The 23,611-nt window shown below is 49.3% G+C and overlaps 10 protein-coding genes across 10 annotated transcripts; 5 read left to right on the plus strand and 5 right to left on the minus strand.

The window, feature by feature from the left end:
- Positions 1-3: 3 nt before the first annotated feature.
- Positions 4-3,625, minus strand: POJ06DRAFT_243447 (fungal-specific transcription factor domain-containing protein). Its single transcript, XM_056186364.1, has 3 exons — positions 3,061-3,625; positions 2,794-2,913; positions 4-2,532 (listed from the first exon to the last, which is right to left on the minus strand). Exons 1-3 carry the CDS (start codon positions 3,298-3,300, stop codon positions 106-108), a joined length of 2,787 nt encoding a protein of 928 aa, XP_056047511.1. The 5' UTR covers positions 3,301-3,625; the 3' UTR covers positions 4-105.
- Positions 3,626-4,235: 610 nt separating this feature from the next.
- On the plus strand, positions 4,236-5,401 carry POJ06DRAFT_11773 (uncharacterized protein). The gene is made up of 2 exons (XM_056184192.1): positions 4,236-4,296; positions 4,354-5,401. The coding sequence occupies exon 2, from the start codon at positions 4,589-4,591 to the stop codon at positions 5,228-5,230; it is 642 nt and encodes a 213-aa protein (XP_056047512.1). The 5' UTR covers positions 4,236-4,296; positions 4,354-4,588; the 3' UTR covers positions 5,231-5,401.
- A 432-nt stretch (positions 5,402-5,833) lies between these two features.
- On the minus strand, positions 5,834-7,925 carry POJ06DRAFT_11731 (MBOAT, membrane-bound O-acyltransferase family-domain-containing protein). The gene is made up of 3 exons (XM_056184186.1): positions 7,562-7,925; positions 7,207-7,492; positions 5,834-7,155 (listed from the first exon to the last, which is right to left on the minus strand). The coding sequence occupies exons 1-3, from the start codon at positions 7,726-7,728 to the stop codon at positions 5,875-5,877; spliced, it is 1,734 nt and encodes a 577-aa protein (XP_056047513.1). The 5' UTR covers positions 7,729-7,925; the 3' UTR covers positions 5,834-5,874.
- Positions 7,926-8,146: 221 nt separating this feature from the next.
- On the minus strand, positions 8,147-9,624 carry POJ06DRAFT_191594 (P-loop containing nucleoside triphosphate hydrolase protein; the record flags this gene model as incomplete). The annotated part of the gene is made up of 2 exons (XM_056184851.1): positions 8,147-9,366; positions 9,549-9,624. The coding sequence occupies 2 exons, from the start codon at positions 9,622-9,624 to the stop codon at positions 8,147-8,149; spliced, it is 1,296 nt and encodes a 431-aa protein (XP_056047514.1).
- A 277-nt stretch (positions 9,625-9,901) lies between these two features.
- Positions 9,902-11,846, minus strand: POJ06DRAFT_243456 (uncharacterized protein). Its single transcript, XM_056186365.1, has 5 exons — positions 11,414-11,846; positions 11,236-11,359; positions 10,829-11,178; positions 10,495-10,761; positions 9,902-10,438 (listed from the first exon to the last, which is right to left on the minus strand). Exons 1-5 carry the CDS (start codon positions 11,504-11,506, stop codon positions 10,196-10,198), a joined length of 1,077 nt encoding a protein of 358 aa, XP_056047515.1. The 5' UTR covers positions 11,507-11,846; the 3' UTR covers positions 9,902-10,195.
- Positions 11,847-12,184: 338 nt separating this feature from the next.
- On the plus strand, positions 12,185-13,754 carry POJ06DRAFT_190362 (uncharacterized protein; the record flags this gene model as incomplete). Its single annotated transcript, XM_056184794.1, has 2 exons — positions 12,185-12,619; positions 12,678-13,754. 2 exons carry the CDS (start codon positions 12,185-12,187, stop codon positions 13,752-13,754), a joined length of 1,512 nt encoding a protein of 503 aa, XP_056047516.1.
- Positions 13,755-15,036: 1,282 nt separating this feature from the next.
- Positions 15,037-16,299, plus strand: POJ06DRAFT_243458 (uncharacterized protein). The gene has a single exon (XM_056186366.1). The coding sequence runs from the start codon at positions 15,237-15,239 to the stop codon at positions 16,098-16,100; it is 864 nt and encodes a 287-aa protein (XP_056047517.1). The 5' UTR covers positions 15,037-15,236; the 3' UTR covers positions 16,101-16,299.
- POJ06DRAFT_243459 (UV radiation resistance protein and autophagy-related subunit 14-domain-containing protein) lies at positions 16,300-17,663 on the minus strand. The gene has a single exon (XM_056186367.1). The coding sequence runs from the start codon at positions 17,310-17,312 to the stop codon at positions 16,506-16,508; it is 807 nt and encodes a 268-aa protein (XP_056047518.1). The 5' UTR covers positions 17,313-17,663; the 3' UTR covers positions 16,300-16,505.
- A 761-nt stretch (positions 17,664-18,424) lies between these two features.
- POJ06DRAFT_191717 (peptidase family M49-domain-containing protein) lies at positions 18,425-20,630 on the plus strand (the record flags this gene model as incomplete). The annotated part of the gene is made up of 2 exons (XM_056184857.1): positions 18,425-18,537; positions 18,617-20,630. The coding sequence occupies 2 exons, from the start codon at positions 18,425-18,427 to the stop codon at positions 20,628-20,630; spliced, it is 2,127 nt and encodes a 708-aa protein (XP_056047519.1).
- Positions 20,631-23,039: 2,409 nt separating this feature from the next.
- POJ06DRAFT_243461 (uncharacterized protein) lies at positions 23,040-23,369 on the plus strand (the record flags this gene model as incomplete). Its single annotated transcript, XM_056186368.1, has 1 exon — positions 23,040-23,369. The coding sequence occupies one exon, from the start codon at positions 23,040-23,042 to the stop codon at positions 23,367-23,369; it is 330 nt and encodes a 109-aa protein (XP_056047520.1).
- Positions 23,370-23,611: the final 242 nt, after the last annotated feature.

Here is a 23,611-nt window from a genome sequence, read left to right on the forward strand (position 1 = left end):
CAGTCGATACAATAACACAAAGCCCGTAGTTCCCAGTTTCCGACAAAGTCTACTCCAAAATAAAGTCCATCATAATGGTATACCTAATTTACACAAATACAACTGTCACTTTTTATTCCCAATTGAATTAACATTATTGCCGTTGCCAGCTGCCGCAGAATTCAAGTCCCAAACTATATCACCAAAGATCTCATTAAAAAATGAGTCGCTAGCTGATTGCATGCCGTTCGCGTTTCCCTCGTTCCGCTCTTGCTGCACCATCATAGGCTGTTGTGGTGGCAAGTGTTGTTGATGATGCTGTTGCGGATGCATCTGGACGATCTGAGCCACGTCCCCCACTAACGCAGCTTGTGGGATCGTTTGTGCTGGCATATCGATAAACCAGTTGGAAGACCCAAAATCTAAGAACGAGTTCTCCCCAACCCTATCCGTGTCGATAACAACCTGATCCTTGTTATTCTCCAATGCGCGTAACCATGCCTCGTCAAACTCGAATTGGTACGGATTGGGCTGCTCGTCTTCGATAGGCGGGAACGTGGGCGGTAGCACAAGCGTCTCTGTGAATGCCTGCTGTTGTTGTTGTTGCTGCTGCCGCGGTTGTCGAGGTAATGGTGGTAGCATTTGCTGCGGCGCCGTTTGGCTTATGTCCGTCATAACTGCAAGCACAGGCGTCGGTGCCATGAGAGACTGTGAAGTCGGCGGTGGTGGTTGCGAGCTCGGGATACTTCTCCGTCCATTTGAACCTCGCGGCGACGTCCCACTCGATTCTGACTTCGCAGCGGATGGGCTCGCTCCAGGACCTGCGTAGTCCAATGTGCCGTACCTAACTGTTGGCGATGGTGGCCTTGAAATTGCGGACGTGCGGTCAACGACATCAGCTTCAAGCTGAAGCTTGTGGAAGTATCTGTCTTTCAGCGTCGTGCACCAGCCACCAGCGATAGCCCAGTATTCCCGCAGGAGCACGAGGAACTTCAAGTTCACAGTCAAATGCTTCTTGGCCATCATCGAAATCGCAGAATCAGTCGAGAACGCATTTACTATATGTACCGTCGCCGAATTATATGCGCCAAAGCCAACAAACGCCGCAGGAAGCACATCTTCAACCTGGAGTGTGTCGTTCAGGATACCGGAGATCGCACATGCAGCAGCGGTCAGCTTATTCGCCGACCTTTCGATAAACGAGATTGGCGGAGCTTCGAATTTGGAGTTTGAGTGGTCGTATGGGTAAATGCATCGGTGCAGAGCGCAGAGGGATTGTTGAATGCAAACGTGCATGTGAACGAAGGTTCCAGCCTGCTGTGTTGCGTCCAGCGCAATCAAATTATCCCTCGAATAAACCAGATGAGGAGGTAGTGACGAATAGAAGCTGTCGATCTCACGTTCAAGCTTATGAAACTCCGAATATTCTGTCCAAGGCGCAAAATTCTCCTTCTTTCGATCCATATTGACGTATGAAGTGATATGACCCCACATAATAACCGACTTGACATGATATCCGGGGAGATCTAATGACACGCGCGGTAGTTCTGGATCGTTTGGCGGATATTCGCCCGTCAGGAGTTCCGTCACCACAGGTATGTTGTTCAAAAATGCATGATCACTGGAGGGAAGCTGAATTTGACATTCCTCTTCCATCAGCAAAAATGAACGCTTTGGACCTGAATGCGCGAGTCTGTCAAACACTAGCACACTCCACCATGTTTTCCGCCGTATTTCCCGATCAACCCAGCTCAAGTTTTGATCGTCGCTTTCCTTGTTGAGACCGAGAGTTGCCGCCATTCGCATTGACAAGCCAGAGTAAATTGCTGCACGACCGCCATTCAGACCGCAGAAATCGTTGAAACCCATGATCAATATGGCCTGCGTCGTTTCTACTGTGGGTTCGTCGAATTCCTGACTTAACAATTTCCTAGCTTCTTGTAAAAATGGTTCACCTGCAGAGTATCGCGGCTGGGTCATAATCTGTGGATGCCGTGAAAATCTTGCCGACACAGCACAAACCGCCAAAACTAAGAGCGGATTAACCTGACCAGCTCGCAGCCGCGGAATAAATGTCGGCTTGTGTAAGAACGAATAAGATTGGTTGTTGAGATACCGGAAATACAACTCCGTCAAATGATGAATAATTTCAAAGTCGGGCATATTCACATTCGCTAAAACACTGTTGACCTGAACACGATCTCTCGTGGGCGAATCAGCGTCGCCGCTACCGACGGTGTCTCCAAGACTGTGAATCAAATCCGAATCCACATCGTCATCAGCAGTCGCCGGATCCACACCAGAGCCCAGGCCCTTGAATGTTCCATCCGCTGCACGTTTCAATCTCTGCTTTGCCGATGCGCTGTTGGTGGAAAGGTCGAAGGCATTACTACTGTTCGCCGCCGGAGTGATGACGTTGGTCGACGTAGATGAATTCGAATCTGAATGTTCTCTTGGCAACGACGGTGATGCCGACAGCTTAGATGCATGATAAGGTGACGAAATATTGCCCACAGCAGGCGGTTTTATGTGGCGTTCCATCATTTCGAGTCGCTAAAGGATAAATGTTAGTCAAATATTACAGAAAAGGGCCCTTAGAGCAGTATCCACAGAAACATCGCGATAGCTAATTCTGATAATAATTGGACGTCGCCTTGACGATGGATGTAAATTTGGATCCGCTCGCGCCATATATAGCGGAATCACTTATCCGGCTTGGCAGAAATGCGGAAAAGGTGCCAGAGCCCAATATTCAAAATAAAAGTCCAACATCAATATACAAACAGCACTGGAAAAGTAGAAGTTTCTACGAACCTTGTTTAGCATCTCGTGGTAGCCAAACCTTGAGCCTCGGTTTTTGACCGCCGGATATTGGCAAGGGACATTGAGCCGGAGACAGTTCCCACACGCGGGTCTGTCGCCAGAGCATTTGACCTTGAATACCATCAGTACCAGTCTAGTAGATATTTCTGGAAAACTGTGTCAAGGGTTTAGGTACAAGGTAGCGGATATGCAGACATGGGCTAGTCTTATACCTAACAGACAACAAAAGCGACGTAGACATTGCAAACATAGACTAACCTTTTTTTTCCTGCAAGCGATACAAGCGATGACTAACTTTCGCTTATCACCACCTGGGCCGCCATGGTGGGATGAGTGGCCGAGTTTGTGGTGGTGCTCATTGGAGCCGTGCTTAGCCGAATCATCATTACTGTCGTGTGCGTGCTCTCCGGACGAGGTTGGTAGGAGTTCATGACGGTGTTGTTGGCCTGCAGCTGACGGAGAGCACGGGATTGATTGAGGATTGCCAGAGACAGGCATTATTATTTATGCTGGCATGCGAGCGGGGTGACGGAGGAGAGACGCTGTTGGATCAAACCGCACGCGGTGAACTGAGGCGTGAAGAAAGAACGCCTGCCGCTCAGCCGAACGTCGACGAGAGTAGTCGTAGTACTCCACGCCAATTAGATAGAGGAGGGCTCCCACCAAGCCACGGATGGAGCAGAACAGTCAACGGTGTGTACGCGCAAACGGGTTCCGATGGAAGTTGGGCACAGTGCAAGTAGCAATTAGAATAAACTGACGATGTAAGTGTAGCTGTTCGCTTTAACAGAAACATATGCTCAGTTGTATCATTCTCCCAAACTGGTGCGGCGCTCTTAAGCTTGTTCTGGTACAGATCCTGCAGGAAGCTCCATATTTTAATATGTGCAAGCGTTTTCTCAGCAAAGGCACCAAAACAGAGGCATCCCCGCGCTTTCCGCTGAGGTTAGGGCTATACTGTGGCCAATCACGCCGAATGTGTTAATTCGCGATGCGTTATTATTATCATTATTAAAACGTCCACAATGGCCCGGCTGATATAGGATTTTGGAGACGGCATCTTTTCAATTCTCAGAGGTCTTGCCATCAAGCTGTTGGCGTCATCGCGGATCTCGTCTGGAAGGTGCGTCTTTCATCTGGGGGCATGAGTGGAGTCCTGACGGACTGAGATCCTCTCTAATTCGAGTGCGCTCATTCGCCCTGGAGCAAGGGTAAGTCCAAGGATGGCGAGATCCAAGCCACTTGGACACTACCAGTTCCGGGGACGCGTACTCGACTGTGGGCACGGGGGATAAGGAACGGTGTTAGAATTTTCTCTATCACTATTATGTTCCTGTTATTTTTCTGTATATATATATATACATATATACATATGAGAGGCCAGCTTCTTGGAGCTGGCCGTTGTCACTTGTGACCCATGGCAGGGCGAAACCACCAGACATTTTTGTTGTATTTCTTGCTAATTTTGTATGTCTGGTCGGCCGTCTAATACAAGTAAGTGTGCATTCCTGACGGGTAAATTGGATAACCCTAACCTAACTCAATGACGAGCGCACCGCCGCACAACACGTTCGGGTGCGTTGCGCTCTAGTGCGTGGTCAGGGTCGAACATTGTCGAAGTATAATAATAATTACAACATGCTGACGACCGCTTCAACAAAATATCATTGGCTCAACGTCATATCATCCGCTTGTCACTCTCCTAGATTTATCCTCCCGCCTATAGCATACTACGCGCCATTGCTCGACTCCATTTCGTCAACAGACGCATTGATTAATATTCGCCATGTCCCTCAACTGGGTTATGCTGGCGCGGAATCCCGTTGATGCATACGTCCCCCTACCTCACGAAACTACTATTTATCGTGCCCCTCAAAGAACCTCCTTCAAGCTCAGACCTGTCGGGAATCAATCGCCGTCCGGTTCCTCCGTCTACCCGGGCAATTCACAATCTATTCCCCGTTCTGTGAAGCTCGACGCCTCCCAAGGACGACTCATACTGACTTCCCATCGTCTTCTGTACCTCCCTGATTCTCCCACCTCCGTCTTTCAGTCTTTCGCTGCACCGCTTCGAAACGTTTACGATTCTCATATTACACAGCCATGGTTCGGGCCAAATATGTGGTCCTGCGTCGTGGTCCCCGTGCAAGACGGCGGATTGCCAACAGGGTCGCCGCTTGAGGTCACTGTCACTTTTAAGGACGGCGGCGCTTTTGAATTCCAAGAGTGCTTTGAACGGATAAGAGATAGAATGCAGGAAGGAATCAACCATATTGACGAACTTCCAACGTACTCCGCTCCGAGCTATGGTACTCCAGCCGTTCCAGTTGAAGTACCTGTCGCCAATCCCGTGAACACAACGACAACTGCTGTTCCAGCTGGAACTGCGGTGAATGATGAACCGCCGCCATACGACGCTGTTATTTAAAGTTATTATTGCTATTTTTTTTAGAATACGATTAATCTCAAATATCACAATAATGTCTAAGGCGCTTGTGTTTGCCAGCCCCAGTTTTCATTCAAGCGCGGCAATGATGGGTTTTGTTTGGTTTTACGGTTTCGGTTGTTGGGGCTTGATATTGTTGGTTATATCAGATATCCGTAGTTAAATATTGTAATCTTTTGCTTCTCTAATGCATTTTGCTTCTCTAATGCAATGCTCTTTGTATGATGATAGGATGGGTGTTGGTGTTTCTGTTGGTAAATTTTCTCTCTCATGATTTTGTGTATATGGGAATATAGAACAAGGCCACTTGGCCTCTCTTATATATGAATCTATGGAATCTTAATTTCTGTCTTTCTTATGTCCTGTGGACTAGGCTGGTGTTCGTGAGGATAGCATCCATGATTAATTTACGTTCAAGTTGGAGGATTGTGGGGTGCCATGCCACAAGTCTGCAGGTTAGGGTATTCAAATTTGTGTCGGCCGAGAGAATGGTGACATCAGGCATCATGTCAATTACATTACCACAAATTCCGGACATAAATTAATTGTATCAAAAATGTACACAGAAGTCACAAAATACTCCTTGCCGAACAGTTTATTTGTCCAACCGGACTTACACACGCACTCTAGACTTTCCTCTTTGGCCTTGTCCCTGCATCACGACTCACCATCGCCGTCCGCCTCTTAAACTGCTCTAAATCATTCCTCAATTCCGCCAAGTCCAACTGCATGGCCTCCACGGCCTCTTCTACGTCACCATCTGGAATTCCAAGCGATGGCTCATGCAAAGCTTCCTGAATGTCTGGTCCAGCATGCAACTCGGATGGCGCGCGCTTCGCTCTGGCGTTCTCGATCTCAAACCGCAGTCGCTCGAGTTTTGAGGCGGTAACCGTCCGCGCAGCAAGTTTTGCCTCGATTTTCTTTCTGACGGACTTTACTGAGAAGAGAGCGGTCATAATAAACAATCCTATGTGAATGTAAAAATAGACAGTAAGCCACGCTCTCACACTGTCACTGAAGCTCAACAGCATAAACGGCTGTACTGCATATGCCATCGTTAACTGTGTGCCCACATACGTGACAGCGTCATAGTACTTCTTGTAAGGGCTTGGTTGGCTCAGATCTGGTGTTAGGAAGAATGGCCGAATGTATCGTCTAGCAGCCCGGCCGCATGATTGCATGAAGGCCCCGGTCACAAATGTGAGATAGTATCCCGGAGACACGCCGTGCCAAAACGCGGACGTGAGGAAAGTGATCAATGTGCTGATGAATCCCGGCTTCTTCCCCTTGGGAGTCACACGCAGGTACACGTACGTCTTGAGCCACTTGTTTGTGTTCATGTTCCACGTTTCCAGCAATGTGTACGTATTCTGCCCAGTTTCGAACCTGTACGGATCAATGTTCTTCACGCGGTCCCATTTTCGCTTATTCGTAGAAGGATCAACGCCATTGTAGCTCAATCCGGATAAAGTACATGCACCTTCCGAAAGCGACCACGCGCCGTAATACTTGAGTCGATAGTAGAATCCGAGCGGCCACAAATAAAAGATGCGGAATACGAACGGACGTGCCCTAAACTCGTTCGAGAGTATATAGTTAGGCGAAAGGACCCTGCCTAAGCCAATCCACAGACCAATCCACAGCACACCTTCAAGCGCTTTGCGTGCAGCGACGCGACCACTTCGTGGAATTTTTCGCTTACGCGGGGCCTTTCGCGGTTTGCCGTTCACGGCTTGTTTCGCCGCCGATTCAACTTCAAACATAGAGAAATCAAGCCACCGCCTAAACTCGGCGTAGTCAAATGACGGTCCCACTAGGAGGGAGGGAAAGAAGAAGACGTAGGTCAAGAAGTCAATGACAGGCGGTAGCGTTGTCAAAGCGCGGTCTTTCTGAATCGAGCTCAATTCCTTCAACACCGTTTAGCTACACTCACGACTGGGAAAGACTAATGTACATACAGTTGACGGTCGGCGGCCGTCGTGAACATTCCATCCAAAGGCTGATAGCTTCATCACAAGCACCATCTGCGCGCCTGTAATGTCAACCTCACTCTCCCACAACGGATTGAAGTATCGATGGATGTGGTTGATTGTTAGGTGTCCCATAAGAAAGACAAAAACTGCCCATGGCATCAGAGGGCCCTTGACATATTTGGCCAGTGCGTACGTGCCAAAAGAAGAGATCAGTAGAGTTTGAAGGCCCCCCCAGAAATTGAAGATGCCGAGTAAGTAGAACGCGGATACACTTAGACCCCAGCTTGTTAGACTACTTCCATTGACCCGAAAAATGCAGATCTGCATATGAACAGCGTACCTTAAGCAAAATATCTGCTTATAAATAGGTCTGGAATCTGGTAACCGCTTGAGAACCGCGCAGAATGGATATGACAAAATGAAGGTTAAAAACAGCTTTAACGGGTCTTTGGGCATGCCAATGCACTTGGCTATGCTACCCATGATCGATTCAACGACCTTGAGCATAGTGACAGCCGGCCCGACGATATAGTCCGAGAAAACCGACAACGGATGATGGGAGATGTCCTGAGCGCTTCAAACGCAGTCAAGCTATGTGTGTCCGAACGAGACACGTGAAGTATCCCGCTGGCAAGCTTCCACCGTGTAACCGTTTTACGAGCAGCGTAAACTCCTTACTCGTTCTTCTACGCTATATCAAATAGTATGGTCCTAGAATACCAAAACTCGATCATCTAGTTTATTATGTAGTATATTATACAATATTGGTGTATTTGATTGTACTATGAGGTAGCATTTTCACGTCAACCTGCCCTTTAGTTCCCTTTACACCCAGCTTAGCTATATACAAGTTGAACTCCAACAATCAATAATCGCTAATCAAGTATGCATATAGCAAACAATGTGACAGTTACAAGGTTAAGATTTAGTCCATGATTCTGGTGATCATACCGGTACCGACAGTCTTGCCACCCTCACGAATGTTGAATCGCTGGCCAGGCTCGATGGGAAGAGGTGAGAGCATAGAGCACAACAACTCGACGTTGTCACCGGGATTGACCATTCTGACTTCACCGTTCTCGTCGACATCCTTTCCGTCGGGGAAGTTCAAGACGACGGTGACGTTGGCGGTGCGGATGAACATCTGGGGACGGTAGTGGTTGGTGAAGCCGGAGCGTCTGCCACCCTCTTCAGCGGACAAAATATAGAAGGAAGCAAGGAACTTGCTGGAGGACTTGACGGTACCAGGCTTGGCCATGACCATACCCCTTCGCAGCTGATCACGACGGATGCCACGGACTAAAATACCACAATTGTCACCAGCCATGGCCTTGTCAAGCTCCTTTCGGAACATCTCGATGCCGGTAGCGGTCGTCTTGATCGGCTGGGGGTTGAAACCGACTATCTCAATTTCCTCGCCCTTACTCAAGCTACCACGCTCCACACGACCAGTGACAACAGTACCACGACCAGAGATAGTGAAAATATCCTCAATGGGCATCAGGAACGGCTTCTCAAGATCACGTTCTGGAGTAGGAATGTACTCATCGACGGCGTCCATAAGCTTATGGATTGCCTGCTCACCGATTTCGGGCTGACGGCCCTCAAGAGCGCAAAGAGCGGAACCCATAATGACTGGAATTTCCTCACCATCAAACCCATAAGACGAAAGGAGCTCACGCATCTCCATCTCGACGAGTTCCAACATCTCACTATCCTCAACAGTGTCGACCTTGTTGACGAAGACGACCAAGTGCTGGACACCGACCTGGCGCGCGAGAAGAATGTGTTCACGAGTCTGGGGCATCTGACCGTCAGTGGCAGCGACGACAATAATCGCGCCATCCATCTGAGCGGCTCCTGTAATCATGTTCTTAATGTAATCAGCGTGACCAGGACAGTCGACATGGGCGTAATGGCGCTTGTCCGTCTCGTACTCGACGTGAGCAGTAGAAATGGTGATACCACGTGCACGCTCCTCAGGAGCCTTGTCGATAGCAGCGTAGTCCTTGAACTGAGCATAGCCTTTCTCGGCCAAAACTTTGGTGATGGCCGCAGTAAGAGTGGTCTTGCCGTGATCGACGTGGCCAATGGTACCGATGTTGAGATGAGGCTTCTCACGGCTGAACGTGGCCATTCTTCGAGCTAGTCAAGCTGTTAGAATGCGTTACGCTCCCTTTCAAAATAAGAGCTGAGCAAAATATACACCTACTTGACGTAGAGAATCGGGCAGCAGCACATGAAGTCTCCGCTGTTAATGACTGAATTAGCAATCTTCCAGACCCACCAACCACCAGTAGTATCATCCAACCGCACCCTAAACTTACCATTAGAAACAGCAGAGACCGCAGTGCGTACTAAACCACGCGCAATCGGCGCCAAAGTCCTATAGAAAGTGGCCATGGAGAACAAGGCTTCTCAAACCAAGACAGACAAACTTCAATAAGCTGAATCTACCTATATACGCCAGATTCTACCGCCAATGGTTCGCAGTTAATCCAGAAACGCGCGGTAAGTGGAATTGGATGGTAGAGTGTGAGTGCAACTGTCGGAAGATTAAGCGCAAACGCCTAAAATTCGAAAAAAATTGTTCGACTCCGAGATCATTGCCGCATCCGGGTAACCAATGTTGCAAACCAAACATATAACTCACTATGGAACTTAGGACAAACAATTGGTACGATTCTCATAGCTATGATGTTTAATTACGCTAATTCAGATGGCTAAGACCATTCGTGTTCAAATATTATGATTATTATCAACGTCCCACGCAAGTAAAATGCTATGAGAAGTATTATATTCGTGTTTATGTATTAACAATAGCCTACACATCGTCTGCACATCTACTGTATTGATACAGCTCCTTAGAAATATCTTCACGCCGTAGTCATATATCTCTCCTTACCTCCTCCTATTGTAATAATGCCATGGGATACATTAAGAAGAGAAGTTATGCCGGACGTGACACGTGCCGTCATGTACTGTCGCCATCATTATTCACGCTCTCCTTGCTGCCACTCCCGCTAATGTTGGTACTCTCGTCTCCTGCGCTCTCTCCCAATAGGAGATACTGCAGTATATCACCAAGTGTAACTATCCCTTTCAGTTTCCCGTCACCGTCGACAATGATTAATCTGTGCAACCTCGACCTTCGAATTGTGTCCATAATGGTATCCAGTCTGTCCTGGTCCGTACATGTATACACTCCTTCGAATTCCTGCGCTATGAGTTAGTGTCTATTGTCAACAAAGCAGCACAAAAATGAAGACATACTTCCGACCGACGCATCAATGCCTCACCGACAGTGAGTTTTAAGTCATTGTATATACCGCCTTTGATCAGTGTGAGCACATCGATAGACTCATAAATATTCTGCAAAACCCCGTCATTATCGAGAATTGGTATGCTCGACACTCCCTTCGACGCCAGAAGATGTATGACGTCAATGACTGGAGTGTCCATCGTCGCTGTCGCCAAATTGCTATGGACGCCGATATCCAGATCTTTTAGTGGTTTTCGGAGCATCCTAGTCTCCTTGCACTATAAACGGAAATAGTCAGTACCGGAGGATAAAGATACAGCGCGAGCGCACTCATCACCAACCTACATTCTGGGCAACGAATTTCAGGATACGATACTGTGTCAGCACACTTAACACGATCTCACGCTTCTTCTCTTCTTCGTAATCTATTAATGGAATCCTTCGTCCCTTGCTAGCAATCATCTTCAAACACGCATCGTATAGCCGCTTGAACGGGTGCACGGATATCGTTTCGAGAGGCTGCAAACCAATGGCCCTTTCAACATCGCGAAGACCCTCCAGGGTGAAATGATCAATCTTATCCATCTTTTCTGGGTTCTGATAGTAATACTGAATGACATTTATGTAGTCTGACGATGTCAGTAGACCGGCGAATTTTGACGTCTTTGAGTTCCATAATGGTGCGGAAACAATGCCTTCGTGCAAGTTAGTTCGGACGGCAAAGAGAATATTTTGTATGACCTCGATATTACCATTTTGTATAAGAATGTTTAGAGATTTGCGAACAAGAAGAGAGGTATCGAGAACCAACAATCTAAAACTGACCGGTAAGACGTCATACGCAGTCTTACCCTTCAAGAATGCACGAATCGCTTTCTGTACGCACAAATTCGTTAGATAGTTGCCCTGGAATAGTACAGCCAAACGTACCAGTCCCTCACGCTGCTCCAAATCAATAATATCCTCAGTCGCTGTAAATTGCACATCCTGAATGGCGATGCGTGAGCTCGCTGGCGGTTCCATGATCGTATAGTCGCAAACAGGACGCACACCTGACTGCCACTAGCTACGTATTCAATTCAGATCGAACAAGGATCGACTAGCGGACCGGCTTGCTCGCACGCACCAGGAGGGAGAGACTGCAAGCAGCGGCGACAGTTGTCGTGGTCGTCAACGTCGTGAGTGGCCGCTTGGAAATAAACAAGCAGATCCAGCTGGATGCGTAGCCGAGCTATAGAAGCTGCCAGTGGATGACGGAGAAACAGGCGGTGGGCAGCGATCACGGCAAATGAAGCAACTGAAGACAAATACCGCCATCCAGTAACCCTGAAGATCATCAGTCGTCGGTTACTGGAGTAGTGCTTGAAATCGCACAGCCGACGACGATGGTGTTGGGATTCGTACGACCCGCACAGTTAGAGCGGCTCTAATAACATTACGGCTCTAAACACGCCATCATCGCTTCCTTGCGGCTTAATTCTCACAGTTACCAGACAAAACTCGGACCCAGGTTTACAGGTTTTGGCGTGGATACGATCACCGTCGCTCTGACCTGTCGTGCATAGTTATGTCATATTAGCCGTCGCCGTTTCTCGGGTCGAGCTCGTCCACTTATCTTGCATCTCTTCCCTGTGTGAAGCCCGCTTGCTTCTCGAGCCAGAGTCCCTTGTCTGGACATTTTACGCCCCATATACGGCAAAAATGGCCACAGCACTTCGATGCGAAAGTGCTGTTCGTCGTGCGGTCGTGAGACTACAACTGAATCATCCCCTCTCGTGCCGTCGGTTCCACGAGGTACGTCGACGATGGTCTACAATTGAAGTAGCACAGCAGCGTTACCATGCCGTTAGATCAGTGCCGCCAAGTACCAGTCACCAACGGCGTTGTACATCTGAGCGTAAATCTGTTAGACGATACAACACTGATGCAGGCAACTCAGAGTCAGTACGCGAAAACAACAATCCGTTCTCGTCGGTAAATTTCGAAATTCCTTTGGCGGGATATGTTGATTTGTCCCCTAGACGGCGCCTTATAGAGGTCACTGGGCCGGATGCCTTTAAGTTCTTACATGGGTTGATCACAAATGAACCGCCGTCTGGCCACGATGGAATATATGCCACTTTCTTAAATGTGAGGGTACGTCATAATCATGATACATAAGTTTCGGAATAGACCTCTAACGTGTGCGTTGTAGGGCCGAATAATGTATGACGTGTTCCTTTATCCAGCACTGCACAACAAGAAATGGGCTAGCCAGAATCCGATAGACAATCCCGAAACTGCGACGTATCTTATCGAACACGATATTGGTGTCACCGACCAGTTGTACAAGTATCTCACGTTCCGAAAATTACGCGATAAAGTTGCACTACGTAAACTTACGAACTGGAAGGTCTGGTTTGCGTGGGAGGATGATCCACAGAACTTACTAACGCGCCGGATAATGCACGAGCCCACAGAATACGATGCCAAACCGTCCCTTAGAAAGACACCGCAGTTCATCGGTGCAAACGATAATCGTGCTCCTGGGTTTGGTGTGAGGATGGTGCTATCAAATGATGCTGCAAGCCCGCTTTGGCCGTTACGTGTCTACGAGGAAGAGCGAGTTGAGTCGTTTGTCGAGGCTGATATAACAACGTATAATGTTCGACGTGTTATGTACGGAATTCCAGAGGGAACCCAAGATTTCCTTCCGGGCGATCTGCTACCTATGGAAAGCTGTGTCGACATGATGGGTGGCATCAATTTTGACAAAGGCTGTTACGTCGGCCAGGAGCTTACCACGCGTGCCAAGCGCGTTGGAATAACCAAAAAACGACTTGTTCCTTACACGCTTTACGACCTGTCCTCGGACGAGATTCCAGGCGAAGTTGAGTACAACTCAGAGTTTGCATTACCTGACGGTATTACTCTGCCTTACAAGAGTCCGATAGTTGCCGCAAGTGCGCAACCGAAAATCAATTCGCGTGGAGAAGTGATGCGGTCAGTTGGTAGGTTGATATCACGAACGGCGAATATAGGGCTCGCGAATGTTCAGCTAGATTGGGTTGACAAGGGTGAAGAAGCCGAACCGTGCCGTGTGATTCCCACTGATGAATATGGAGCGTTGAGTCTCAACGACACTACATCGGCGGATGAAAAGATAGGCATTGGAATCAAATTCTTTAGACCGTTCTGGTGGCACGATGCTGACAGAGTGTTCGTACCGCCGACGAAAGAAGAGGCGGGGGCGGAGGCAGGAATTGACTCTAGCGCAGGCAACGGATTATAGACAGAGTATAAAGAATTGTTGGCTCTTGGTCAACATCCATATTAACCCCATGACTTTATATATACGAATATGTAGAGTCTAATTTTGACAGCAGACAGTAAGACACTTGTTAGCAAACCGGAATGGTGGAGAAGAGAAGACTAGAAGGCTACGAAATGCTTACAATGTTTACGTCAGTAGTTGACAATATATGTACGGGTGAGTGCTTTTAGCTTGACGTGATAGATGATGGTGAATGACAAGGTTCGAATACCTTGGGCGGATGGGATCCGTGTTCTACCCAGGCCCGCAGAGGTAATCTTCGGCTACGAGGAGGGGTAACAAAGAAGCAACTGACCAACAAGTGTACATATGTACAGACGTGCTATGAATGAATTTATAAAGCAGCTCCTTCTCAAAGGTAGAATGCAAGAAGAAGAATTAACATCAACATCAGTATTGCAGTATACAAGCCCGGGAAAAGTAATCGCGCAAATAATCTCATAACCCCTACATTGTGCCAGTGCTAGAATTCAAGAGAGTTAATTAAATTTGGAATCTCAGGGGCATAGTATAGGTTGAAAAATCATCGAACGTTGACATGAAGCAAACAAAAATTGGTCGGTGGAATCAAAAGTACGCTTCAGGGTTCACGGTTCTGGTCCAACATTGCGCGAGAAGTTGGCATGGCGCGAAAATTCTGCGCGGTCGCGAATAAGCTTAGAAAATTCTCTGAAATTCATCCTCGGACGCCTATTGCCTAATGTGGTTATGCGTGGCTGTTGCAATTTATCATCTGGCCAGAGTATGGAGGAAATAAAGGTCGCCCGCTCTCTATTCGTAGGTTTTCACGCCCCTGGTTGCCATATCGATGAGATGGTGCGGCTCAAGGAAAGTTGAAGCCGGAGAGAACCCAAACAGGGCGCTTCTTCTAGATATTACTTAAATTCTTATCTACTTCAAACCTTGATGTTTTCGCTTTATAATAGTCATGTCCAGTCCGAGTCAATCACTGTCATTATACAGCATTATATATTCATTATGAGCACCTCGCACTATCTCTAAATGGCTTTCCGACGTTGGGTGACTTTTCCAAGCTTAGATATCTAAATTGGAAATCTTACGATGCTGATTGGTTAAACATGTTTAAAGTTGGTTAATTTTGGGCAGTGAATGTCGGAAGAGTTCTTACTTCTTAGATTGACGTGAAAGCCAAAAAGTGCCAGCAGCTGCGATAATGTGACTTTTAATTAAGATGTGACAAGTTTGTCGGGACTAAACTGGATGTACATTAACGGCAGCTGCGAAAAAGTCAGCAGCGCGTCGCACGTTGAATGAACAGTAATGGTCCCAACCCAACATCGACATTCTGCTCCCTCATTAGCGTTATCAACACCAACGCGTTGTCCGTCCACGCGAGCTTACAGATAGGGCAGTCCTGGCTGCAATTATTTGTCCTCAGACTTTCTGCGCGTGTGCGAAAGCTTACTTTGCCAATCTACAATGTCTGCGGAACCGACTTCAAGCGCACCACCGCGCGGAGAGACTGTCCCACTTATACAGGCACAGCTACACGCTCGGCTCTTAAATCTCGCTAAACAGAGTGACCCGGCTCTTGCAAAGGCAGACAGAATCCTGTCTGCATCGTCGTCACTAGACTTGAATCTCATGACGGCTCAGTACGCGCTCGTCTTTGTCGCAGAATCGATCACAGCTGTCCACAATCGACGCGTGCTACTGAAAGTCTACACACAGCTCTCGTCGCTTGTCAAGTATTTTAGCGGATTTACCCTGGTGGCTGCCGATGTTGCCGTACCTCCGCCATCTGTGGCCGTGCGAATGCGGGCATTGAGTTCGTTGATCTCGGATGTTCGGATTTTCCACCGATTGTGGGGATTAATTGGGCTCTTACGTTGGGCTATCGCGACGTTGCAGGCACCACCAAAAGACGCGGTGCTGAAAGCCGTGGCGTTCACGCAGGTAGTCAGCAACATTATTTACCAGCCACTTGAGAATATTGCGTATTTGGGATCGCACGGTATCATTCCCTTCAGCAAGGCAAAGATCAACCGATTGTGGGTCGTGAGCTCTCGGCTGTGGGCTGCGCATGTGATACTCGAGTTTGTGAGACTCGCTCGTGTGAAGTATTTGACGAAGAAAGACGTTTCGGAGCAGAGTGGCGAGAAGGCGACCGACGGCCACACCGCTGACACGTTGTGGCGACGACAACTGATTGTAAATGCTGCGTATTTCCCGCTTACAATTCATTGGTCATTGGAGACAGGTTTGCTCACAGATCTGGCTGTGGGAGCGCTTGGGACAATTGCCGGCGGCGCGAGGCTTGTTCCGTTGTGGAAGCAACAATAAAGTATGTCAGAGCTTGTAGGATCTATGGCAGAAGTTTTGTATGGTTTTGGCGAATATACGTACAATTGTCGCAGAGGTCGAAGATGCATGAGTCTGGGAATATTTGAATGTGCTGGACAATTCCATTGCGTGATTGCCACGTAGCCGGATGGCATACACTGTACGACAGTTATCTGACAATCGATCGCACTTTTGAAGTTGACTGCACGATGACAAGCACGCCGCTATAATTAACTCCAAGAGGAATAACCAACGTAGCAAGCCATAAATCCCATGTCCCTTTATGTGTATAATTCCATCCAAAAACACCATTCGGCACAGACCTCTCCACCAATGCTAAATGCTAATCCTCATATGCAACTGCAACTGCAGGGCGTCCGTCTATCTCTTCCCTCTCAATAGTTGCTATCCGTTCGATTCCATTGATAACAGCAAGCACTTTAGATTTGGTAGAGTGTGCCGTAAATCTATTACCAGTAGCGACTGCGAATTCATGAGTTGCTCGATGCTTTTATTAAGAAGGAAAACGCCATATTCAAACCGGTAGTACACAGAACCTTTCAGCCATAGCGGAAACGTCCGCGATCCCTGAAATTCGCTGACCGGGTCTTCTATATACGAACGACTGCCACCGGGATACACCGGGTACCGTAACTTCACGCCCAAATAAAACGACAGCAGGTATACCAGGTGGGCAGTGTATCCCAGTGCGGTACCCAATAATTCCTCGTCGTAGCCGTCGTAGCTCGTGTTTGGCAGCTCGACACCTCGAATTGAAAATGCCAGTGTCCGTCCAACAATCGGATCGATGGGATAAATCTTCTCCAAATCCTCACATATCCGCCTCCGCTGCTCCAAAATCTCGAGACCAACCGCTCGCTCAGCCTCCCTCTTGCGGTCTAGTTCAGCTTTGCAATTATCCAGCGCAATAACGCCTTGTTCCAATTTCTGTCTCGCGACGTTCAACTCGAGCTTCCGCAGTTCGAGCTTAGTCGATAGTTCGTCCCGTCGGTGACGACTGCTTTCCAGCCTGCTTCGTTCTGTGTTGAGGGCTGCGCATTGGAAGTCTAGCCATACCCTCTCTTGCTGTGATCGAATAAGAGACTTAAACGCATGGCCGTTCGACAGTAAAAATGTCGAGATGGCCTGCTCGTTTTTGAGGCGGTGGGATTCAGCTTCGAGAATGCTTTTCTCGATCTTGTCGAGCTTCATTGTGTTGTGTTTGTGAGAACTATGAGTAGTTCAATTGAGGTAAGCACTGTGTTGGATTGTATGACACACCGCCGTCTTAATGTCATCTGTATACGAAGGGGTTGTAAAATATTCAGGACTGTGCTCCTGGTAAAAGCGTCGGTCTCGTGAAACAGTAGGCGGCAATCGCTATCTTGTCTCGCAGTGACGCCTGCTCGGCTTTGCAAAATTAATAAACGGGTGATACCTTAGACGCCCTGACAATCCATTCTTGCGGCATCCACGGTGCCCAATTGGCTAGTCAGAATGCGAGGACCTGTGGCTGTAGTGTCCGGTGTGCGAAGTTGAGGACTGTGTGTCGTCGGCGATGAGGTGCATCATGATAAAGTTGCGCGAGCGCTGGCGATAGCCATAGCGACCGAAGTCTGACTTTAATAGACACGGATCACCGGTCTCGGGCGTTATTCCGAAGGTAATGGACAAACGAGTGATATTACAGTATTTTACACATGTACATAGTATTTGTAGGAAATTTGGAAAGGGGATAATATGTTAAATTTATTGCTGCCGTACAAGGTTGGCGGGTTTGCGTAGTCGCTGAGATAATAAGGTCGACATTAGCCGCGCACACACTGATTCTTATTCAAAAAATAGTATTTAAAAATGCAACGCTCGTCTCGGGTAGCAAGCAATCATCTGGACTTGCATATATTAAGCTACATGTGGAAAGTTGCACCAATAAAATAGCGGGGCGCCAATTAAGTGCTTGTCCCTGCGGTTGTTCTAATTTGACGACGGATCCGTCTCCGCAGTTAAATCTTTCACATACTTCCTCTATATACCAGCGAATCCGGGACTCGCTCAACCGACAGCCAGCGAGCAATACGAAAGGCCGTCGCCAGAAAGTCCCGGAATCAAGGATCCCTCACATGCTGTGCACCGTCCGCGCCGGGATCTCGCGTGCCCCTGGTGCCCCGCAGAACAACAATACTAAGCTGGTCAGCCTCATCAACACCCTTCCGCTTACATATTTCCACACCGCAGCAGGATCCCGTCGTGGTTTATTTGCAATTGCATCAAGAAAGACCGGGTATAGACATTGTAGATCTAGACAATTTTCAGTTAGCGCAAACATGGCAAGTCAGTTGTATGCGGATTCTAAGGCGCCGGTGTCGTCTTTATCGGCCAAGATGCATTTTGAGAAGCTGACAGAGAAGGAGAAGCTTTACGCGCATTACTTTTCAAAGTATGTCTGTTTTGTTCAGAAGAAGCGTGACGGGATAGGATGTGGAATTGCGTTTGTCTGCGGAGCTAACAGATTGCAGGGCAGCACATTACGGCACCCGTATCGTGCTTCGCCAAGTTTCGCCAGCATCAGAGCAAGTGTTCGATCTGATCCTCAAATTCTACCGCGCCGTGACGACGTCATCGCCTGACACGCCAATTGCGGACATTTTGACTGCGGCACCGTTTTCGTTATCCGAAGATGACTCGAGTTATATGCTCGAGTACTTCTCGCAGTTCTTGTCCAATCTCGGAAACTACAAGTCGTTCGGCGACGTGAAGTTCATCCCACGCATTTCGTCGACGACATTCGCGGCCGCAATCGCAGCAATCGGGGACGAGAGTTTGACGACCGCGTTCCATGTGGTCGAGGCTGCGATTTACGATACCGAGCCTAGCGCTTCGGTGTTGCTGGGGTACCCGGAGAACGGGCACGTAACGGGGTATTACCCGCTTCGATCGTCCGGCGACATCATCACAAAGTCCGAGATCGAGGCGATTCACGATGCAATTGGCGGTATCTATTTGCCGGAAAACACGAGGGTTGTGAAGGAATCGACGAGTAATTTTGTGTTGCTGGTCGCGTCTGGTGTCCAGCAGCCAGCCGTTGTCGACGGCGAGAAGTTGGTGTTTGCGGTTCCCGGGATCAGCGAGTCCGCGACCGTGACGGTCAAGTTCGGGGACCACGGGCGGGAGATGGGATTAATCGCGGACGCACTCGCCAAAGCGGGCGAATACGCCGCCAATCCGACCCAGAAAGCCATGCTGGACGCGTACGTGACGTCGTTCAAACAAGGCAGCATGCAAGCGCACAAGGCGTCCCAGCGGCAGTGGGTCAAGGACATCGGGCCGACGGTTGAGACCAACATCGGGTTCATCGAAACGTACCGGGATCCGGCCGGCATACGAGGCGAGTGGGAGGGTTTGATTGCCATGGTCAACAAGGAGCGGACCAAGACGTTTGGCGCGCTCGTGAATGGCGCGCAGAAGTATATCGGGATGTTGCCGTGGAGCAAGGAATTCGAGAAAGACGTTTTCACGCCGCCGGATTTCACGTCGCTGGAGGTCATGACGTTCGCGGGGTCTGGGATCCCGGCGGGAATTAACATCCCCAACTACGACGACATTCGGCAGACGATCGGGTTTAAGAACGTGTCGCTCGGAAATGTGTTGTCGGCCAAGTCACCCAACGAGAAGGTCCCGTTCGTGAAGGAATCCGAGCTCGAGCTGTACGAGAAACTGCGGGGCCCGGCATTTGAAGTGCAGGTCGGCATCCACGAGCTGCTCGGCCACGGCAGCGGCAAGTTGCTTTCCGAGACCGGGCCTAGCGTGTTCAACTTCGACAAGAGCGCGCCGCCGGTGTCGCCGATTGACGGCAAGCCGGTGACGACGTACTACAAGCCGGGCCAGACATGGGGCAGCGTGTTTGGCACGACGGCGGGCAGTTACGAGGAATGTCGGGCCGAGTGCGTGGCGATGTATTTGGCGACCGAGAAGTCGCTGTTGGAGATTTTCGGCCACACGGAGACGTCGACGGAGGCCGGTGTCGCGGACGACGTCACCTACATTGCATACCTGCTGATGGCGCGGGCCGGGCTTGTCGCGCTCGAGTACTGGGACCCGGAGTCAAAGAAGTGGGGCCAGCCGCACATGCAGGCGCGGTTTTCGATTTTCAAGCAGTTTCTCGAGTACGGCGACAGGTCGTTCGTCAAGTTGACATACGCGGACACGGAGACGTTTGACGATCTTGAGATTGAGCTCGACCGGTCCAAGATCCTGTCGCACGGTCGCGCGGCCGTGGGCGAGTATCTCCAGAAGCTGCACATTTACAAATCGTCCGGCGACGTGGACAGGGGCAAGCAGCTGTATGCCGAGACGACGACCGTGCCGGCTGAGCTGGCAAAGTTTCGCGACGTTGTCTTGAGGAAGAAGATGCCGCGGCGGCAGTTTGTGCAGTGCAACACTGTCTTGCTGGATGGGGGTGAGATTGAGTATCGCGAGTACGATGAGACACCGGAGGGCATGATCAAGAGTTTTGTGGACCGGGATGTCTAGATGATAGATGTAGACGAGTTCTTTGTGTATTATGTATCCACGGCAACAATGTACCGCCGACCCGGCTCGCGCCGCGCGAGTTCGTGGAAAGTTCATGTAGTCTTTATTGGGGCGCTGTGTAATTCGCATGTCGCCACTATAGCATTGCAAACTAGGAATGGCAAGGAACAAAGGATTGCATGTCTCTCCTGCCTAGGATCGAGTTAAATTCCAAGGATGGCCCGCGTCAATTTGGTTGTAAGACACCGCGCACTTGCTGTGCGTATGTCAGGGATGCCACTCCCGTTGCTGCAGACAAAGCCGAACAGAGTGTGAAACATGGCCTAACCCAGAGTATTATTATTTATTTGCAGGAGTGGTTATTTGGGGCCATTGGATTGTAGACTACCATGCATATAATAATATTCCCCACGCTGTGCAAGCACGAATTCATTCCGATCGATTGGTACAGAACCGACGCCATTTTGGGCCCAATTGCAGGGTTAGGGCCAGTACTTTGAGCGACATATTGTTATGATACGCGATTACTATTGCTTGAGCGTTCGTTGGGTGCTGTGCAAAGCGGCTATGGGTAATAATAATAAAATGCGATTATTGGTCGATCCGCGAGCGAGGGCATGTCTAATCGCGCGCTATTTTGTTGACAGCAATAAATAATAAATTATCAGCACGCCGAGCAGGCATAGTCTCGCGGTGGGTCGAGATTGGTTTTTGTGAGCGAAATAGATACCAGGGAGAGGACGGTTTGGTTCGGTCCGATTGATTTGACCGTGTGACCGGCTAACCTTTTTGACCTGCGCCCCGGGAGGGCCGGGATCAGCCACGCAAGCGAGTGCGCGGGTGTCGAAATGTGCAGGGGAAAGTAATTTGTTGATCAAAATATTATTGTGCGTCAAAGGGCAGGGCCAGAGTGGAGCAGTCGGTCAAACCGCACATACATTTTAAGATACTTTTGCGGACACGTAGTAATGCTATTCAGTTGGCCCGCACCACTCCGTATCCGATACTACTACCCATCTTCAAGATTAATCATGACGTGGCCCACAAGCAGCTAAATCCCGCCTCATATTTTTAGTGCCAGAAATTAGTTTCTTCTCACGTACGTTTGACTGGCCAACCGAATAATATGCGACGGCCAGCCGCATGGGGGTTGGGCGACGAGCCGAAACTCCACTTAATGCGAGGATTTGGAATCTTCGGTTGGTCTGTGTTGCGGCCGAGCATGGCATTTTTTGATCAAGACGAGTTTATGGGTCGCCGCTGAGTATAGCCAGTTGGGAACCGGGAGTACAAGGGTACCGCGTAGTCTTCGCCGAGCCAACGCCCCCCCTTGCGTCTGACGAATGTGCCACCGCTACTGCCGCCGACGAAATAAATAGATCGTGTCTACGAGAAGATAAGCGAAATGACATGAAAAATTTTGAGGACATGCCCGGCGGGACAAGTCGACGAGACTGGCCAAAACCGGCAAAACCAGCAGTTAATATGAACTCTAACTTTGTGACGGGATATTCGTGTAGTAAAATGTATGGTCTATGCCATGCAATTTCTGCCGCGGCGAATCGAGAGTTTTTTTTTTGGGACATCGGGTTAACGAAGTAGACCGATATCTTAAGCTTTGCAGTAGTCTGGTCTCGTGGTGGATGGATATTTTTTTGTTGCGATTCGGCCGGCGGCAACAAAGTGGGCATCTTTTTGTGGCCGACGAGAGGCGAAGCAACGCTGGTGTTGGCCGGGACTGGCGGCGCGGTCTGTGTGTTTCGTGAGAAGGCGCCATCGGGGGGGCAGAGAGAAACGTGATGGAGAATTCGCAACAAACATAGACATGTCCGACGTAACTACATAATATGGTTTGCAAAATTGCTATTATTCATTGCAAACCGGCGCACGTTGTTGTCGTACTCGGTATTACGACCTGGACCGCATAATACGTGACAAAAAAGCGGCAGTGCGATGGCCCGCCACACATGTTGCAAATTCCCCACTCTTCCATTACTACTACAACTACTACTACTACTACTACTACTACGAAACCTTCTCTTCCACTCGTCTTGCTTGCTTGCTGCTTGCAGGTTTTAGTGCGCCGCTGACACCAGCAAATTAGCAAATTCATGAAAAAAAAGTCTCTCCACCGCAACAGCCACTTTGTGAAACACGCATGAAAGACTGTGTCTTTTGTTAGTAGGCCGGTTATGTTATTGGGCCGGGGCCCGAGGCAGTGATTCTTGGCTGGTGGATGAATGGATTTTTGGCAGTGGTCAAGTAGTACACAACTGACAATAACAACTTGGGCCGGCCCGGACGATGCTCGACGCTCGCGTGTTTCAGTCGCACCATTCTCGGGTATTCGCGGGCTGGCTGACCATGACGAGGGATTTGCGTATTGATGGGTGCTGGCTGGTGACGATGATGATGATGATGATGATGATGATGCTGCTAATGCTGATGGCAGGGATGTCATCCGCGCCCCCGACAAGAAAAGCAACGATGCGCCGCACGCACCCACATCGGCGAGCAGTTGGCTGGCCAGGCAAGCAAGCAGAAGCAAGCGGAAGCAGGCGGACACGACACGTACACGATGCGCGTGGCCTTTTGGGCTTGTGGATCGGTTTGATCGGCGCAGAACGAGCCCGGTTCACTCTGGTTCGGAGACCGGGTTGCAGGACCACTGGCTGCCGACAGGTGACACAGAACCGCGCCGCCGCTACTGCCGGACTTGCCCTTCGCTGCAGGCCGTGATCCGGAACTCACACAAACACGCATCAGCTGCTGCATCATCAATCATCATGTCACAGCCCTCGCTAGTCACACCCGCTTTCTGTTGCCTTCCTGTAGCCCATTCATTCATTGCGCCGACTGACTGCTGGCGACGATCCAGCAGAGAAGTAGTAATGTCGCGTGGTCTACAGTTTAGGTTGAATGGGGGCGGGCGACGACGACGGCTGAGGCGGCGGCGGACTGGTCGCTGGTTGGGTTGGCTG

The sequence above is a fragment of the Lipomyces tetrasporus genome, assembly GCF_029532465.1.
Source record: "Lipomyces tetrasporus strain NRRL Y-64009 chromosome Unknown POJ06scaffold_1, whole genome shotgun sequence".
NCBI lineage: Eukaryota > Fungi > Ascomycota > Lipomycetes > Lipomycetales > Lipomycetaceae > Lipomyces > Lipomyces tetrasporus.